The 18833-nt window shown below is 43.0% G+C and overlaps 1 protein-coding gene across 3 annotated transcripts in view; it reads right to left on the minus strand.

The window, feature by feature from the left end:
• The window catches only part of LOC125353413 (ubiquinol-cytochrome-c reductase complex assembly factor 1), an 84644-nt gene extending 72278 nt beyond the window's left edge, over positions 1-12366 (minus strand). Inside the window, exons 1-3 of one of the 3 annotated variants that reach the window (XM_048349077.1) lie at positions 12233-12302; positions 5955-5968; positions 2712-2816 (exon numbers count right to left, since the gene is read on the minus strand). In XM_048349077.1, coding sequence (XP_048205034.1) covers positions 2712-2816; positions 5955-5968; positions 12233-12302 — 189 coding nt within the window. Of the gene's footprint in view, positions 1-2711; positions 2817-5954; positions 5969-7753; positions 8109-12232 lie in introns of those variants that run through there. The other 2 variants (XM_048349075.1, XM_048349076.1) reach the window with 2 other exon arrangements.
• Positions 12367-18833: the final 6467 nt, after the last annotated feature.

Raw genomic sequence — 18833 nt, forward strand, 5'->3', positions numbered from 1 at the left:
ATGTAGCTCAGTGGCAAAGCGCTTGCCTAGCAAGTGCAATGTCCTGGGTTCGATCCCCAGTACCAAAAAAAAAAAAAAGAAAAAAGAAAAAAAAGCCAAAAGTTGAGCTGTGGCTTAAATGGTACAGCACTAGCCTTGAGTGAAAAAGCTCAGGGATAGCATTCAGGCCCAGAGTTCAAGCCCCAGGGCAGCACACTCTAAAAAAACTACAGTTAGGGCTGGGGATATAGCCTAGTGGCAAGAGTGCCTGCCTCGGATACACGAGGCCCTAGGTTCGATTCCCCAGCACCACATATACAGAAAACGGCCAGAAGCGGCACTGTGGCTCAAGTGGCGGAGTGCTAGCCTTGAGCGGGAAGAAGCCAGGGACAGTGCTCAGGCCCGGAGTCCAAGGCCCAGGACTGGCCAAAAAAAAATAAAAAAATAAAAAAATAAAAATAAATAAAAAAAAAACCTACAGTTAACAAATGAAGGAAAGAGGGCTGGGAATGTGACTTAGTGGTAGAGTGCTTGCCTAGCATTCCTGAAGCCCTGGGTTCGATTCTTTAGTACCACATAAACAGAAAAGGCTGAAAGTGGCATTGTGGCTCAATTGGTAGAGTGCCAGCCATGAGCCCAGAGAGGTTCAGGGACAGTGCCCAGGCTCTGAGTTCAAGCCCCAGGATTGGCAAAATAATAATAATAATAATAATAATAATAATAATAATAATAAAAAACTCAGGGACAAGGCCCAGGCTGACCAAAAAAAAAGTAGGAAAGATGGAAAGAGAAAATCACCTGTATGCAAACACCTTGTATGAATGTTGCAGTCAAGAACCATCAGTTTTGTGGAACTGAAACTCCTTTTTTTTTTTTAAGGAATCAATGAAAGTATTATAAAATCCAGCAATCCAAGTTCAAATATATAGCTAAAAGAATTCAAAGATAACGCTCAAAAGAGATATTTGCACACTCATGGGTTTTTTTGGGGGGGAGGGGGCAGGCAGGGGTTGTTGTTGGGTTTGGGGGTTTTTTTTGCCAGTCCTGGGGCTTGAACTCAGGGCCTGAGCACTGTCCCTGGCTTCTTTCTTGCTCAAAGCTAGCACTCTACCACTTGAGCCACAGCGCCACTTCTGGTTTTTTCTATATATGTGGTGCTGAGGAATCGAACCCAGGGCTTCATGCATACAAGGCAAGCACTCCACCACTAGACCATGTACTCAGCCCCACACTCATGTTTATGTAGCCAACTCATGCTCACATTAGCCAAGAGTAGAAGCAACTCAAATGTTTATTGAATAAATTGAATACAGAAAACATGATCGGGGCTGGGAATGTGGCTTAGTGGCAGAGGGCTTGCCTAGCATGCATGAGGCCCTAGGTTCAATTCCTCAGCACCACATAATCAAAAAAAAAAGATAAAGAAAACATGATCTACATATCATGGAATATTAAGGAAATTTAAAATGAAGGAATCTAAGTTAAAGTGTTGGTGTACTCCTGTACTCCAGCTTGGTCTCAAACTGAAAATACTGAAAATACCAAAGCATGTATAAGAATTAATTAACAATGACTTGGAAATAGCTGGGTATTAGTGGCTCATGCCTATAATCCTAGCTACTCAGGAGGCTAAAATCTGAGTATCATAGTTCAAAGATAGCCTGTACAGGAAGGTCTCTGAGACTCTTATCTCCAATTAACCAGCAAAAAGCCAGAAGTGGAGCTGTGGCTTAAGTGGTAAAGTGCCAGCCTTGAGTGAAAAAGCTAAGGGCCAGTCCCAAAGCCCTTAGTTCAAGCCCAAGAACTAATACACATATACATACACACGCACACACACACACACACACATTAAAGGGCTTTTTGAGGGAGGGCACTATTGGCATTTGAACTCAGGGCCTTTCATTTGCTATACTAACACTCTACCACTAAACCCACACCTCTAGCCCCCAAAAAAGGCTTTCTAAACATGAATGATGTCTCCTCTAATAAGTGAAAAGGCACAAGAATATAAAATACTGTAGATATTTGTTGAGGTACTTAAGGGGAAAACTGGCATACACACAAACATACATAAAGGCCAGAAAAGAACCTGTAGAAACAAAAATATTGACTTCATAGGCAATTTTTACTTCCTTTATTACAAAAGTTATTTGTATGACTAATGATAAAAACTCAGAGGGCCTAAAGTTAGCTACACTGTAATGAATCATACATTAGTGGTAAATTAAGGCCTCCACTAATTGTTTCTCAGATTTTTCGGTTCATAAAAGGAAAAAAAAAGTCTCATCCCAAATAAAAGTAGTTTACACTGGGGGAAGGAGGGTTGGGAGGGGAAAAAATGAGGAAGGGGGTGACACTGTTCAAAAAGAAATGTACTTGTTACCTAACGTATGTAACTGTAAACTCTCTGTACATCACCTTTACAATAAAATAACAATAACAGCATACAGTAAAATAGTAGCATACAGTAGCTTCAAAAAGAAAACTGAAAAAAGTTAACTCCCCAACAGTAAAAATCATCAGACTGTAACATGGTATCTTAGGCGAAGTTCCACTGTTGGGACATTGACAGGCAACACCCAGACACCATACTGCAGGACACAGTCCTACCCTGGTACCAGAGAGACCCAGAGCAGTCTCATGAGGTTTTTCCATTTTCCTTTCTTAACTATATGACATTTACACATAAACACTAAAGTTTTCATAGCAAGCAAAGGAACAACAAATCTTACCTGCGAAGTACCAGACAGAGTTCTGCCCCACTGTCCTTGAGTAGGACACACTGGGAACAATCTGCTGCATACTGGAATCCCCTGGGAGATGTTAGCCTGGTTTCTCTAGAAACAGAAAAACAGTAATTTCTACCAGAGTCAGGACAGTGTACTTGTGATATTGTGACACAGTAAGAAACATGCATCTGAACCTAGTAACTACTTGCTGAAACAGAGCTTCTAAAATCCTGGGAGTTGGGCTGGGAATATGGTCTAGTGGCAAGAGTGCTTGCCTCATATACATGAAGCCCTGGGTTCAATTCCCCAGCACCACATATATAGAAAATGGCCAGGGGCTGGGGATATGGCCTAGTGGCAAGAGTGCTTGCCTCGTATACATGAAGCCCTGGGTTCGATTCCCCAGTACCACATATACAGAAAATGGCCAGAAGTGGCGCTGTGGCTCAAGTGGCAGAGTGCTAGCCTTGAGCAAAAAGAAGCCAGGGACAGTGCTCAGGCCCTGAGTCCAAGGCCCAGGACTGGCCAAAAAAAAAAAAAAAGAAAAAAGAAAATGGCCAGATGTGGCGCTGTGGCTCAAGTGGCAGAGCGCTAGCCTTGAGCAAAAAAGAAGCCAGGGACAGTGCTCAGGCCCTGAGTCCAAGGCCCAGGACTGGCAAAACAAAACAAAACAAAAAACATTAAATCCTGGGAGTTTATGCTAATGAGGTGAAGGTGATCTTTAAGAGGAGAGGGACAAATGATGGAAGGAGAGGGCTGGAACTCTCACTCAATATTGAAGCCTCACAATCACCACAGTGGCCTAGATATACTGTCAATACTTCACTTACATTGCTAAAACACTTTACCAATGTCACAGTTAACAAACATGTTTTACAAGGGGAAAGCCAGTGACCCAACTTCAGAATCCATGCTCATTTATAGGATGAAAGGGTAAAGGGATTATCTCCAAAGTTCCTTCTAGGTCTAACACTAGAGATAAAACTACTGGTAGAGTCTAAAATAATTAAAATCTATACGTGGGGCTGGGAATATGGCCGAGTGGTAAAGTGCTCGCCTCATATACATGAAGCCCTGGGTTTGATTCCTCAGCACCACATCTATAGAAAAAGCAGGAAGTAGCGCTGTGGCTCAAGTGGTAGAGTACTAGCCTTGAGGAAAAGAAGCCAGGGACAGTGCTCAAGCCCTGAATTCAAGCCCCAGAACTGGCAAGAAAAAAAAAATTACATGTAGTCAGAAAACACTGAGTTTGAAAGTGGCACTGCAGCTCAAAGTGGTAGAGTGCTAGCTAGCCTTGAGCAAAAGAACTCAGGGACAGCGCTCAGGCCCTGAGTTCAAAGCCCATGACCAACAAAAAACAAACAAAAAACCCTGAGCTGACTGCTGGCTAACGAACAACCTCTATGTAGTCTGGTGGCCTTTTCTATATAAAATAAAGATTTAAAAATATATATAACAGGGGCTGGGGATATGGCCTAGTGGTGAGAGAGCTTGCCTCGTATGCATGAGACCCTGGGTTCGATTCCCCAGCACCACATATACAGAAAACGGCCAGAAGTGGCGCTGTGGCTCAAGTGGCAGAGTGCTAGCCTTGAGCAAAAAAGAAGCCAGGGACAGTGCTCAGGCCCTGAGTCCAAGGCCCAGGACTGGCCAAAAAAAAAAAAAATATATATATATATATATATAACAAATGTACTCCCCAGTGAGCCTAACTCCTTATTAAGCTGAATTTAATCTCTATTTCCTTCTTGGTAGTAGTGTCAGAGGTAGGCAGGGAAAAGCATTAGAATTCTACCTATAGATACTAAGACTTTCTACAGTTATAAAATTATGTAACTGTTTATAATAGGCCATTCATAGTACTTCTTATTTCAAATGAAAACTAAAAGCTGGGTGTGTTCTATAATCCAAGCTATGATCTGGAGGCTGAGGCAGAAATATTGAGTTTCAAGCCAACCTGGACTACGTAGTGAAACTCTGTCTCAAAAAAATAAATAAATAAAACAAAAAGTAAAGCTAAAAATACTTTATTTCAATTGAGGTTTGATCTATTGTAATTGTTTCCAAATAAGAGATAATTACTTGTGTTTTATTAATGACAGATTTAGCAGAATCATTTAATGGCAGGAGTTCCTTTCCTAAAATGTAAATATGAGTTGAGATTTAAAAAAAAAAAACAACAACAAAAAACCTTCTACAGAATCAGGGTGGAAGCAGGAAAAAATTACAAGTAGAAATAATGCAAACTTAGAAAAAAAATTAAGAATTTCATCATGTTATTTCCAATGTCAACAAAATCTTTCTCTGTTTTTAGCTCTATTTGGTGTCAGGCCAATACTTGAAACTAGTTTGTATTAGGAGAAAGGAGCAATCAGCAGTGTTCTTTTCCTCTCCAATCCCACAGCAATTTTTGTCCAAATCCTTCACTGAAACTGCTGAGGTATAGCAGAAAGATGCCTGAACCCAAGCTTTTCATTAAATAGCTATGTGACTCTGAATTATTTAACAGTCAGGCCTCCATTTATCCATATGACAAAAAGAAATAATAAAAACTACCTCACAGCAGTGTCCCAAAGAACGTTTTTTCCCCCTAGCAGATCTGAGCTTTGAACTCAGGGCTTCACTCAGTTTACTAGCACTCTACCACTTAAGCAACACTACCAACACTACTTTTTTAAAAAATAATTAATTTAGCTTACTGTTATTATAAAAGTGGTCTACAGAAGGATTACAATTACGTGAGTCAGGTAATGAATGCATTTCCTTTTGCACAGTGTCTTCTCTTCTCTCCCACTCCCTCCCTCCCATCTCTACCTACAAGTTACATAGTTCACTTTCTTTTGTGTCCAGTGAGCTCCACTGCTGCATTTTTCTCACTTGAGTTCTGTACCCTCCCTTCCACTCCAGCACTGCTTTTGGTTCATTATTTTGGAGTGGGATGCTTGAGGTCTTTTCTTCCAGGACTGCTTTCAAACCTAGATCCTCTGGATCTCAACTCCTAAGTAGCTGAGATTACAGGCACAAGCCACCAGTACCAGACTCCAAGGAACATTTCTTTTGTGTGGGGGGGGGGGCAGGCGGGGGGGGGGGGTGAGGGGAGGGTTGTGGGGCTTGAACTCAGGGCGCTGTCCCTTTGTGCTCAAGTATAGCACTCCACCCCTTGAGCCACAGCTTGCTTCTGGCTTTTTGGTAGTTAACTGGAGATAAAGAGTATCATGGACTTTCCTGCCCAGGCTGGCTTCAAACCGTAATCCTCAGATCTCAACCTCCTAAGTTGCTAGGATTTCCAGAACCATTTTCTTTAAAATATTGGGTTGTATTTTTTTCCAGTATTGGGGTTTGAACTCAAAGCCTAGAGCTTGCTAAGCAGGTACTCTGCCATTTCAATCATTCCACCCAGCTCTCTTTGTGTTGGTTATTTTCAAGATAGGTCGCACTTTCTGCTTGAGCAAACCCGGACTGTGATCCTCTTAGTTCCTTCATTAATGGGTTGACAGGTGCACAACACTAGGCCCTGCCACTGGTTAACAATGAATCTTACTTTTTCTTTTTGCTGGTCCCAGGCTTGAACTCTGGGTCTGAGCTCCATTCCTGAGCTTCTTTTGCTCAAGGCTAGTGCTTTACCATAGTGCCACTTCTGACTTTATGAGTAATTTATTGGAGATAAGAGTCTCACAGACTTCTTCTTCTTTTTGTTTTTAAATGTAGGTTGGCCTCAAACCCACAATCCTCGATCTCCATATCAACAAACCTGACTATTGTTTTGCAGTGTTTCAGGCATGCCAGGCAAGCACTCTACCAATGAACCACACTACCACCTCCTGAACTATTTTTTTTTTTTTTTTTTTTTTTTTTTGGCCAGTCCTGGGCCTTGGACTCAGGGCCTGAGCACTGTCCCTGGCTTCTTCCCGCTCAAGGCTAGCACGCAGCTGCCACTTGAGCCACAGCGCCGCTTCTGGCCGTTTTCTGTATATGTGGTGCTGGGGAATCGAACCTAGGGCCTCGTGTATCCGAGGCAGGCACTCTTGCCACTAGGCTATATCCCCAGCCCCTGAACTATTTTTTTTAAGCACTGCTTCTGGGAGAAAAACAAGTTTAAGTTCCTGCAAGTCTCTGGTCACATTTTTATCAACTAATCAATACACAATTCATGCTTCTGTTGAATGATACCCTGCTTAATATCTCACAGCCACCAGCAAATCATATATCTAATAAAGGGTTAATTTCCAAAATGTATAAATAACACTAACACTAAAAACAACTTAATTAAAGGGTAGACAAAGAATTTGGACATTTCTCTAAAGATATACAAATAATCAATAAGGCCATGAAAAGATGATCAACACCACTAGTCATCAAGAAACTGCAAATGGAAAGGAAACTCGATTGAGTTATCATTTCATACCCACTCAAATAACTGTTACCAAAAAACAGGCTAAGCCAGGCACTGGTGGCTCAGGCCTGTAATCCTAGCTATGCAGGAGGCTGAGATCTGAGGATCTTGGTTTAGAGCCAGCCCAAGCAGAAAAGGTAAGACTCTTATCTCAAATAAACTACTCAGAAAAAGACAGGAATAGCACAGTGGCTCAAGTGGTACAGCACTAGCCTTAAGCAAAAGAAGATCAGGGACAGCACCCAGGCCTTGAGTTCATGCCCCAGAACTGGCAAAAAACAAAAAAAACAAGGTTGTGTCAGGCTGTAGAAAAACTGTATCCTTTGTGTACTGATAGTAAAAATGTAAAATAGCATGTTGGCTGTGTAAAACATCATGGCAGTTCCTCAAAAAATTAAACAAGCTGGGCATGGTGGGGCATGCTCATTATCCCAGGGCTCAGGAGGCTGAGGTAGGAGAATCTTGAGTCTGAGGCCATCCGGGGCTACAAACAAGCCAGCAACTCCATTACTGAGTTACTAACTCTATTACCTAAAAGAAGTGAAAGCAGGGACAGGAACACCCATGTTCATGATACCACTATTTAAAAAGTCAAAAAGTGGAATTAATCAAGTGATCATTGATCAATAGATAAATAAAATTTGGTACACACATGCAATGCCATTCAGCTGTTTCAACATGGATGAATTTTGAAGCCAGTCACAAAAGGTCAAACAAATAAATGCACTTATGTGGAGGCACCTAGTATAGTAAACCCATAGACAAAAAGTAGAATGTGGTTACCAGAAGCTGAGGACACTTGTACAAGCTATATGTTTTACAGAAGGACCTAGTTTTCAATAGGTCCAGAGTTTCAGTTCTGCAAGATGAAGAGTTGTGTGGATGATAGCAATGGGAGTAGCATAACAAAGTACTTAATGCTACAGAATTGTACCCATAAAAATGGTTTAAAAAATCAACTCTAGCTGGAAGTGTAGTTCAAGTGGTAGAACACTTGCCTAGCAAACCTGAGACCCTGAGTTCAAACCCTACTACTGCCAAGAAAAGAGGGGACGGGCTGGGGATATAGCCTAGTGGCAAGAGTGCCTGCCTCATATACACGAGGCCCTAGGTTCGATTCCCCAGCACCACATATACAGAAAACGGCCAGAAGCGGCGCTGTGGCTCAAGTGGCAGAGTGCTAGCCTTGAGCGGGAAGAAGCCAGGGACAATGCTCAGGCCCTGAGTCCAAGGCCCAGGACTGGCCAAAAAAAAAAAAAAAGAAAAGAGGGGAACCACTTTTTTAGGGGGTAGTGTTAGGGTTTTGAACTCAGAGCCATATGCTCGCTAGGCAGGGGCTCTGCTTCAGTTGTAACCCACTATTTGCTTTGATTATTGAGACAGGGTCTCAAATTTGTCTGCCGGACTAGCCTGGACCACAAGCTTCCTATTTATGCTTCGAAAGTAGCTGGGATGATAGGTACATACCACCATGCCCAATTTTTTATTGAAGGGAGTCTCACAATTTTTTCTACCAGCCTGCCCTCCACCCTCTATCCTCCATATCTCCACCTCCAAAGTAGCTAGGATTTAGATGTGAGCCATTGTACTTGGATAAAAATAACATCAGTTAATTCAATGACCAACCCTAGCACCCTACTGATCAAGAACATCGGAGACTCAGGAAAGTTATGCAATTTGCTCATGATTTTACTAGTAAGAAGTAAAGCAAGTCTTTTAGACTCTTAAAGTGGTGCACTTTACTGCATTAATGAACTCCTCAGTGCTTTGCCTAAATGCCTCTTCAGAGTAAGTAATCAAAATACCTGCTGTTTTCATGTTTACTGCTACTATCAACTAGTCCTAAGGGACTTCCAATATTCTAACACATTTTACATTATGAAGAATGCTAAGAAAACCTGAGGAAATTAGAGTATAAAGTAAAAGAGATTTTCTTTATCCAATATTATATTGTATAAAAAAGATCCAACTAGCCAGGTGCCAGTGGCTCATGCTTATAATCCTAGCTACTCAAGCAGCTGAGATCTGAGAATCACAGTTCAAAGCCAGCCCAGGCAGGAAAGTCTGAGACTCTTATCCCCAATTAAACACCAAAAGTAGAATCAAACACCAGAAGTGAAGCTGTGGTAGAGTGCTAAGCCTGAACAAAAGAAGCTCAGGCACAGCATCCAGGCCCTAGATTCAGGCTCTGGGACCAGCACACACACACACAAAGATCCAAGATCCAACTAACAGAGGTCAAGTGAAGAAGTGGTTTCTGTAGATGCTAAAAAGAAATAAACAGGGCTGGGGATATGGCCTAGGGGCAAGAGTGCTTGCCTCGTATACATGAAGCCCTGGGTTCGATTCCTCAGCACCACATATATAGAAAATGGCCAGAAGTGGCACTGTGGCTCAAGTGGCAAAGTGCTAGCCTTGAAAAAGAAGCCAGAGGATCAGTGCTCAGGCCCTGAGTCCAAGGCCCAGGACAAGAAGAAGAAGAAAGAAGAAAGAAGGAAGAAGGAAGAAGGAAGAAGGAAGAAGGAGGAAGAGGAAGAGGAAGAGGAAGAGGAAGAGGAAGAAGAAGAAGAAGAAGAAGAAGAAGAAGAAGAAGAAGAAGAAGAAGAAGAAGAAGAAGAAAAGAAGAAAAAGAAGAAAAAATAAACCTACAACAGTCCCAGTCCCCACACTCAGGGACAAAAATATTTGAGATAGGTAGCACAGTCAATAATTTCCAAGACAAATAGAAGTGTTCATTTCAAGTCTCAAGCCCCCAAAATATTCAGCTTCCCTCTCTGCTAGCCATGAACTCTACTGCTAAACCATGTTTCCAGCACTTTTTTTTTTTTTTTTTTTTGGCCAGTCCTGGGCCTTGGACTCAGGGCCTGAGCACTGTCCCTGGCTTCTTTTTGCTCAAGGCTAGCACTCTGCCACTTGAGCCACAGCGCCACTTCTGGCCATTTTCTGTATATGTGGTGCTGGGGAATTGAACCCAGGGCCTCATGTATACGAGGCAAGCACTCTTGCCACTAGGCCATATCCCCAGCCCCTCCAATTTTTTTGGCACTACTTTACTCCTACTTCCTGCCCAGGTACTACTTCTGGGGACTGCAATCTATTTTAGGCTTCCCAGTATGGCTGTTTAATTACAGGCACCCACCACCATACCCAGTTTCTTCCATTGATACTGAGTCTGGTAGACTTTTCTGCATGGTGCTGTCCTAGAATTATGACAATCTAGATCTCAGGCTTCCCAGAAAGCTAAAGATGACAGGTACACATCAATGAACCCAGCTACAGGGTTGAAAAGAAGTTATCACTAACTTTTCTGCCCAGAATAGACTCAAACCACAATCCATCCATTCTCAGTCTCCCAAGTATAGGCTGAGTTACAAGTGTGAGCCACCAGCATCCTGCATGTTTTTCCCCATATCCAACTTAAAAATTAAGCAATAAAGCTGGGCTCTAGTAGCTCATGCCTGTAATCCTAGCTACTCAGGAGGTTGAGATATGAGGATTGCAGTTCAAAGCCAGCCCAGGCAGGAAAGGCCCTGAGACTCATCTCTAATTAACTAAAAATTAAAAAAAAAAAAGAAGAAGAAGAAGCAGAAAGTGGAGTTGTAGCTCAAATTGTAGAGTTCTACCCTTGAGCAAAAAAGCTCAGGGACAGCACCCAGGCCCTAAGTTCAAACCCCAGGATCACACCAAAAAAATAAACAGCAATATAGGGTTGAGGTTATAACTCAATTGTAGAGAACTACCCTAGCATATGTGAAGATTGTACTTCATCCCCAACACCACACACACAGAGACATGCCATGTAGAACATACTAGTTGCCATTTTCCTAGCTGTACATCTGAATCGATTTCTGCTTTGGCATCAATAGTTAATTCATCAAGTGAATCTTTCCTTAGATTGTAGGAACTATTCCTCTAATATGTATTTCCTGAGCAGCAATTAAGAGTTCTGTACCTGCTAGGCTGGTAAAACTCAAAAAGTAAAATTCCTATCTTTCTAAGTCACATATAAAAAGATTAAAACAGGGCTGGGAATATGGCCTAGTGGCAAGAGTGCAGGTCTCCTATACATGAAGCCCTGGGTTTGATTCCTTAGCACCACATATATAGAAAAGGCCAGAAGTGGTGCTGTGGCTTAAGTGGCAGAGTGCTAGCCTTGAGCAAAAAGAAGCTAGGGACAGTGCTCAGGCCCTGAGTCCAAGCCCCAGGACTGGCAAAAAAAAAAAAAATTATAGCAATATAACAATAATAATTTAGCTGCTAATCCAAGGCAGAAACAGGTATTGTTTGTATTGAAAAACAGTGTTCCCACCATGATTAGGAACTAAGCTCTGTATTCTCCCAACCTTTTCCCTGCCACATTCTCTCTCCTTACTTCCTAGAAATCAGAGTATGCTGGCAGTGCACTTCAAAAGGATTGAGCCCAAATCTCAGGAGGCACAGTAGCTACCCATATGGGTGCATAAGAGTCTGGTAGTCTTTTTTACTCCATTCATTCATTCAACTATTAACTGAATTCCTAGGATTCCAAAAGCTCTGTTAGACAAAGATGCTTTCGACCTGATATTAGCTATATATCCCACTTAAAACTGTGCAAGGAAGAACTGATTTATGGTCTCTAAAATAAACTCAGGAAACCTCAGAGTCCAATGGAACTGCAAAGAGACAAATGTCCTCACGTTTCACGTGGGAACAGACACTCAAGTGGCACATCCAAGGTCACAAAGCATCAGTGTCAGATGAGGGCTAAAACCAGGATCTCCAGCAGCTCCAACCAGGGCCTTGCGAGCTCCTCTCCCTGAGGGGAATGGGTGACAGACGGTGACTGAGGAAAAGCAAACCTCACCAAGTAAGGGTCAGATGTCACGAGAGGAAGGGGCGAGAAAAAAAGAGGGGGGGAGGGAGGGGGGAGAGGAGAGAGAGGAAGAGGGGGGGAGAGGGAGAGAGAGGGAGAGAGAGAGGGGGGCGGGGAACAGGACAAGGCCGAATCAGGGGTCAGAGGAGGTGGGAAGCTGCTTCAGTCTCCCGGCAGGAAATGGATCGTGCAGCCCGGTGACCTCACAAGCTCCCCTGTAGCACCTTCTTCCCGCTCCACCTGACCTTCCCCTCCGATTCCAACCCGGAGACCCAGTACGCGACCCCCGAGAATTACTCCTGCACTCACAAGGACTCGCATCAGCAACGCCATGTTCCTCAATAACCATTTCCGGGTGAAGGGTGGGCTTCCGGAAGACCCGCCGCCGCCGCCGCCGCCACCACTTCGTCCTTTGCCCAAAACACGTCGGGCGCGCACTGCGCAGGCGCGCGGCGGCCGCGGTGCGCATGCGCCCGCCCGCACTCCCCGGGCTGCTCAGTTCGCTGCGCTTTTCTTTCTTCTAATCTTGCCGCACGTCACAGAGGTTCGAGTCCTCTCCCCGCGGGCGCCTCTTCCGAGACCTCGAGCTTCCACGTGCTTTTCCGAGTACCCATCGGCCTTGCCCCCATACTCTTACCCCAGTGTTAATGCCACTTCTTTCCTGTCCCCACGAGTGTTTTCAATGAGGGCAGAAAAGAGCAGGTTAAGAAATCTCAATTTTTTTATTTATTTTTGCCAGTCCTGGGGCTTGAACTCAGGGCCTGGGCACTGCCCCTGGCTTCTTTTTGCTCAAGGTTAGCACTGTACCACTTGAGCCACAGCACCACCTCTGGCTTTTTCTGTTTATGTGGTGCTGAGGAATCGAACCCAGGGCTTCATGCATGCTAGGCATGCATTATACCACTAGGCCATATTCCCAGCCGAAATCCCAATATTTTTAAAAGCCAGAGAAGAAGTCTAAGAAGTCTAAGCTAGCAGAATCCTGAAAGTCCAGGAGAGAGTGCTGTCACATACTGACCTGAAGTCGGATAGAATTCACAGTTCGTGATTGGTTGGTTGGTAGTTTAATGAGCGTACCTTTGAATGTTGACAGGAAATGTAGCTGGGCACTGCGGCTCCGGCCTCTAATCTTAACTACTCGGGACACAAGGGTGGCAGTTTAGAGGTCACCTTGGGCAGAAAAGCCCAACAGGCTCAATCTCAACGAAAAATGCTGAACTGGGTTGCACATACATGTTATTCTAGATACAGGGGAATCCTAAAATAGGAAGATTGTGGTATCCTGGTCTTTGTGCAGTGATGTGGGAAACTACACAAAAGGCAGGAGGCATGGCTCAGCCCTAAGTTCAAATCTTAATAGTACCACCATAGGGTTGGGAATATGGCAAGAGGGCTTGTCTCCTATACATGAAGCCCTGGGTTCGATTCCCCAGCACCACATACATAGAAAACGGCCAGAAGTGGCACTGTGATTCAAGTGGCAGAGTGCTAGCCTTGAGCAAAAAGAAGCCAGGGACAGTGCTCAGGCCCTAAATTCAAGCCCCAGGACGGCCAAAAAAAAAAAAAAATAGTACCACCACCAGTATAAAAGAGAGGGAGATAGGGGAAGGAGGGAGGGAAAGAAGGGAGGGAGGGAAAGAGAGAGAATATAGTACAAAATCAAGAATGTGAGGAGTTTCTTGAGAGGCCAGTTGGCCAGAGAACTCCTATTGTATTCTAAGAGAATCAAAGCAGCATGTATGAATGCTGCAGGAATCTACCTGGAGCAGAGGACCAGGCTATTTCAGGACTTCCTTTCCTCAAAGCTTCTGGAAAGTGTTTACTATACTATACTGCACTATACCAGTGCTTTGTGAAACTCATAAACCAGTGGCAAAGAGGGCTACTGAAAAATATTTTCAACTGGTGTATGTGTGTGGAGTGGGAATGGGAACTGTGAAAGTTGCTGTAAGGAAAAATAATAAACAGCTCATGTGCAGAATAATATGGGGAACTCTCCACTTCTATGAGTTTAGCATCCACATACAAGTGAGATGCAGTATTTGCCTTCCTGTGCCTTGTTTATTTCACAACATAATTTCATAGGGATTCATCCATGTTCTTGTAAATGACAGAATTTCCTTCTTTTTCAGGCTGCATAGAATATATCCTTGTGAATGTAAACATTTTCTTTATCCATTAATGTTGATAGACACCTAGATTGACTCTATAACCGCTTTTTTTTTTTTTTTTTTGCTGAACCTGGGCTCTGTCCCTGAGCCTCTCTGTGCTCAAATCTAGCACTCTACCACTTGAGCCACAGCACCATTTCTGGCCTTTTATGTGGTGCTGAGAATTCGAACCCAGGGCTAGACAAGCACTCTACCACTGAGCCACATTCCCAGTTTTAGGGACTTCCATACTATTTTCTATAATGACTCTACTCATTTACATTCATAGCCACAGTATAAAGAGTTCCTTTTTTCCACATCTGCATCAACATTTGTTGTTGTTGTTGTTGTTGATCATGGGGCTTTGAACTCAGGGCCTGGGCGTTGTCCCTGCACTCTTCAGCTCAAGGCTAGCACTCTACCACTTGGAGCCACAGAGCCACTTCTGGTTTTCTAGGGCTTTATTGGAGATAAGAATCTCATGGGCTTTCCTTGCTGGGCTGGCTTTGAACCGTGATTCTCAGATCTTAGCCCCCTGAATAGCTAAAATTATAGGCATGAGCCACCGGCGCCTGGCCATCAACATTTTTACATTAATTTTTCTAATAAGTACAAAGTATACCTCATTGTGTATTTGTTTTTGTCCTTGCTGTGGTTTGAACTCAGGGCCTCACATTTGGTAGGCAGGCAGTCTAACATTGAGTTACCCCTACAGCCCTTTGTTCCATGTGTGTGTGTTTGTGTGTGCACTGGTTCTGGGGCTTAAACTCAGGACCTTTTGCTCTTCTACTTGAGCCACAGCTCTACTTCCAGCTTTTTTGGTGCTTAATTGGAGATAAGAGTCTCACACACTTTCCTGAGTGGATTAGTTTCAAACTATGATCATCAGCTCTCAGACTACTGAGTAGCTAGGATTACAGGGATGAGCCACTGGTGCCCAGCACAACACTAGTTCTTTTTTTTTTTTTTTTTTGCACTAGTTATTTTTTAGATAAGACCTCACATTCTGTCCAGACACACATTAAGGCTGCAATCCTCCTATTTCACCATCCCCATTGTAGCTAGGTTGACAGGTACACATCACCATGCCCAGTTTATCAGTTTGGAAGAGGGTCCTACAACTTCTAGGCTGGCTTTGAACCAAGGTCTAGCCAATCTCAGGCTCCCAAGAAACCAGGATTACAGATGTAAGCTGCTACCTCAAACTTCATTATATTATATTATATATATAATATATATATATATTATATTAATTTCCTTGGTGACTAATGAGAAGCATTTTTCCCATATGTTGTCTATTTGTTCCCATTTGCAGTCTATTTGTATTTCTTTTTTTTTTTTTTTTTTTTTTTTTTTTGGCCAGTCCTGGGCCTTGGACTCAGGGCCTGAGCACTGTCCCTGGCTTCTTCCCGCTCAAGGTTAGCACTCTGCCACTTGAGCCACAGCGCCGCTTCTGGCCGTTTTCTGTATATGTGGTGCTGGGGAATCGAACCTAGGGCCTCGTGTATCCGAGGCAGGCACTCTTGCCACTAGGCTATATCCCCAGCCCCTATTTGTATTTCTTCTCTGGAGGAATGTCTATAATTTTCATGGATCTCTTCCTCATTTTTTAATCTAATCATTTATTTTCTTGCTATTGAGTTATTTGAGTTCCTTTTGTATTTCAGTTCTAACTCCTTACTAGATATGTTTGCCAATATTTTCTCCAGTTTCATAGGTAATCACTCTGTTATTGTTTCCTTTGTTGTACAGCTTTTATTATTATTTTTTTTTTTGCCAGTCCTGGGGCTTGAACTCAGGGCTTAAGCACTGTCTCTGGCTGCTGTTTTGCTCAAGGCTAGCACTCTACCACTTGAGCCACAGTGCCACTTCTGGCTATTTTCTATATATGTGGTGCTGAGGAATCAAACCCAGGTCTTCATGTATATGAGGCAAGTACTTTACCACTAGGCCATATTTCCAGCCCTGTTGTATAGCTTGATATAATCTAATTGGTCTATTTTTGCTTTGGGTACCTATTCTTTTGTGATCATGTATTTTAAAATGTCATGGAGCTTTTCCCCTACTCTTTCTTCTAGAAGTTTTAAAGTTTCCAATCAGACGCTTAAGTCTTTAACAAATGTTCGGTTGATTTTTGTATGTGGTGTGAGATAAAGGTCTACTTTCATTCTTATGTAGAAATCCAGTTGTCCCAACATCATTGAAGAAAATTTTCTTTCCTCATCTTCATATTCTTGCACCCTTGTCAAACTTCAAAGGATGGAGCCAGGCACTGATGGCTCACATCTATAATACTGATAATTCAGGAGGCTGAGATCTGAGAAACTTAAAGTCAGCCCAGGCAAACTAATGGGAAATATCCTTGTCTCTAATTAGTGAGAAGAAAGGCAGAAGTGGAAGTGTGGTTCAAGTGGTACATCACTAACCATGATCTGAAAAAGCTAAGCAGGAGGGCAAAGCGTTCTGTTCAAGTCCCAGTATCAGCGCCAAAAATAAAAATAAATGGATGGGGAACCAAATATAGAGCTCCTTGATAGGGCATTTGCCAACTATTAGGTCAATCACAGGACCTCAAGAAAATAGAACTCAAGCTGAGCATGGTAGTGCATGCCTGTAGTGGAAACTACTCCAGATACAAATACTATGCTGTATTAGTTTATCATTGTTATAATGAAGTCTCTGAGGCAGACCAACTTTGTTAAGAAAAAAGGTTTCTTTAGCTCACAGTTTTGGAGGCTTAAGGGCATGGCACTGGCATTGACTCATTCCTAATGAAGTACTTTTTTTTTTTTTTGCCAGTCCTGGGGCTTGAACTAAGGGCCTGAGCACTGTCCCTGGCTTCTTTTTGCTCAAGGCTAGCACTCTACCACTTGAGCCACACACAGTTCCACTTCTAGGTTTTTCTGTTTATGTGGTACTGAGGAATGGAACCCAGGGCTTCATGCATGCTAGGCAAGCACTCTACCACTAGGCCACATTCCTAGCCTGAAGTACTCTTATGTGCGTCATGGTGAATAGCAATGGAAGGAGCACATGCAGGAGCTGCCAGTGATCACATTGCCAAAAGGAAGTCAGAGATTGCCAGGTGAAACCAGGCAAAAGTTGTAGCAACACTCTTGTGAGAGCTACCTTAACTCCTTCCCAAGGCAGTGCCCTCAATTGACCCAAGGAGCTTCCACTAAGCTCCATCTTTTGAAGGCTCCATTTTACCTGCTGATACTGCCACCCTGGGGATGGAACTTACAATACTTGAACTTTGAGGAACACCCAAGGCCTATCCAAATCATAGCATATAGACATAAGTCAAAGTCAGCAAGCCACACAATGGAAATGATGGAACAAAATGCTAGAGACCAGAGAAAATATGGATATATAAATTTCCTTCTCATGGCTTCTATTTTCTCTGTGAAGTAGGGTAAGAGAGTTTTCTGCTCATAGCAGTGAAGATGGTGTGGGATGGTAGTTTAGTGGAGTAGAAGAAATTTAACAGAGCAAGAAAGAAAAGAGAGGCAGGAAAATGAAGAGCCTAAATTTGGAATTTCTTTACTTTTTAAAATTTATTCATTTTAAACTAACAGTTACATTTTCTTTTCTAAAACTTAGGACATTACAGATAAAGGTAATACACATTTTACCCTTGTTTGAATCTCAGCACTTTCTATTCTCTCTAAAATCAAATTTTGTACCATGTCTATTTTCTTTTTTTGAGACAGAGTCTCACTAGCTCTGGCTAGCCTGAAACTCCTGGACTAAAGAAATACTCTGGGGCTGGGGATATAGCCTAGTGGCAAGAGTGCCTGCCTTGGAAACACGAGGCCCTAGGTTCAATTCCCCAGCACCACATATACAGAAAAAACGGCCAGAAGCGGCGCTGTAGCTCACGTGGCAGAGTGCTAGCCTTGAGCGGGAAGAAGCCAGGGACAGTGCTCAGGCCCTGAGTCCAAGGCCCAGGACTGGCCAAAAAAAAAAAAAAAAAAAGAAATACTCTGATCTTGGCCTCCCCAATAGCATGGACCACCTCACTCAACTGGAAATGGAAATTATCTGTTTGCACATTTGTTTATTTGTTTTGTTTTTGTTGCCAGTCCTGGGGCTTGAACTCAGGGCCTGAGCACTGTCCCTGGCTTCTTTTTGCTCAAGGATAGCACTCTATCTCTTGAGCCACAGTGCCACTTCCGGCTTTTTGCTATATATGTGGTGCTGAGGAATTGGACCCAGGACTTCATGTATACGAGGTGAGCACTTTACCAATAGGCTATATTCCCAGCCTCTGTTTGTACATTTGTTTGTACAACTAAACTATAAGCTCCTTTTAAAGATGCCTGCCAATCAGTCAAATACAATGGAGTCATATCATGTACCCATTTAACTTATTTGACTTGTTAGAGAAACCATAAAGATATTGTCCATAAGGAAATGTACTCTTTTTGTCTTTTCTTCATTGGTCATGGAACTTGAACTCAGGGCCTGGGTGCTGTCCCTGAGCCTCTTTTGTTCAAGGCTAGCACTCTACCACTTGAGTCACACCTTCACTTCCGGCTTTTTCTAATTAGTTTATTGGAGAATAGAGTCTCACAGACTTTCTTGCCTGGGCTGGCTTCGAACCGAGATCCTCAGATCTCAGCCTCCTGAGTAGCTAGGATTGCAGGCATGAGCCACTAGCACCCAGCAAGAAATGTACTCTTTACCTGACTTATGTATCTGTAACCCCTCTGTCCATCACTTTTATA

The sequence above is a fragment of the Perognathus longimembris genome, chromosome 6 (genome assembly GCF_023159225.1).
Source record: "Perognathus longimembris pacificus isolate PPM17 chromosome 6, ASM2315922v1, whole genome shotgun sequence".
Classification (NCBI taxonomy): domain Eukaryota; kingdom Metazoa; phylum Chordata; class Mammalia; order Rodentia; family Heteromyidae; genus Perognathus; species Perognathus longimembris.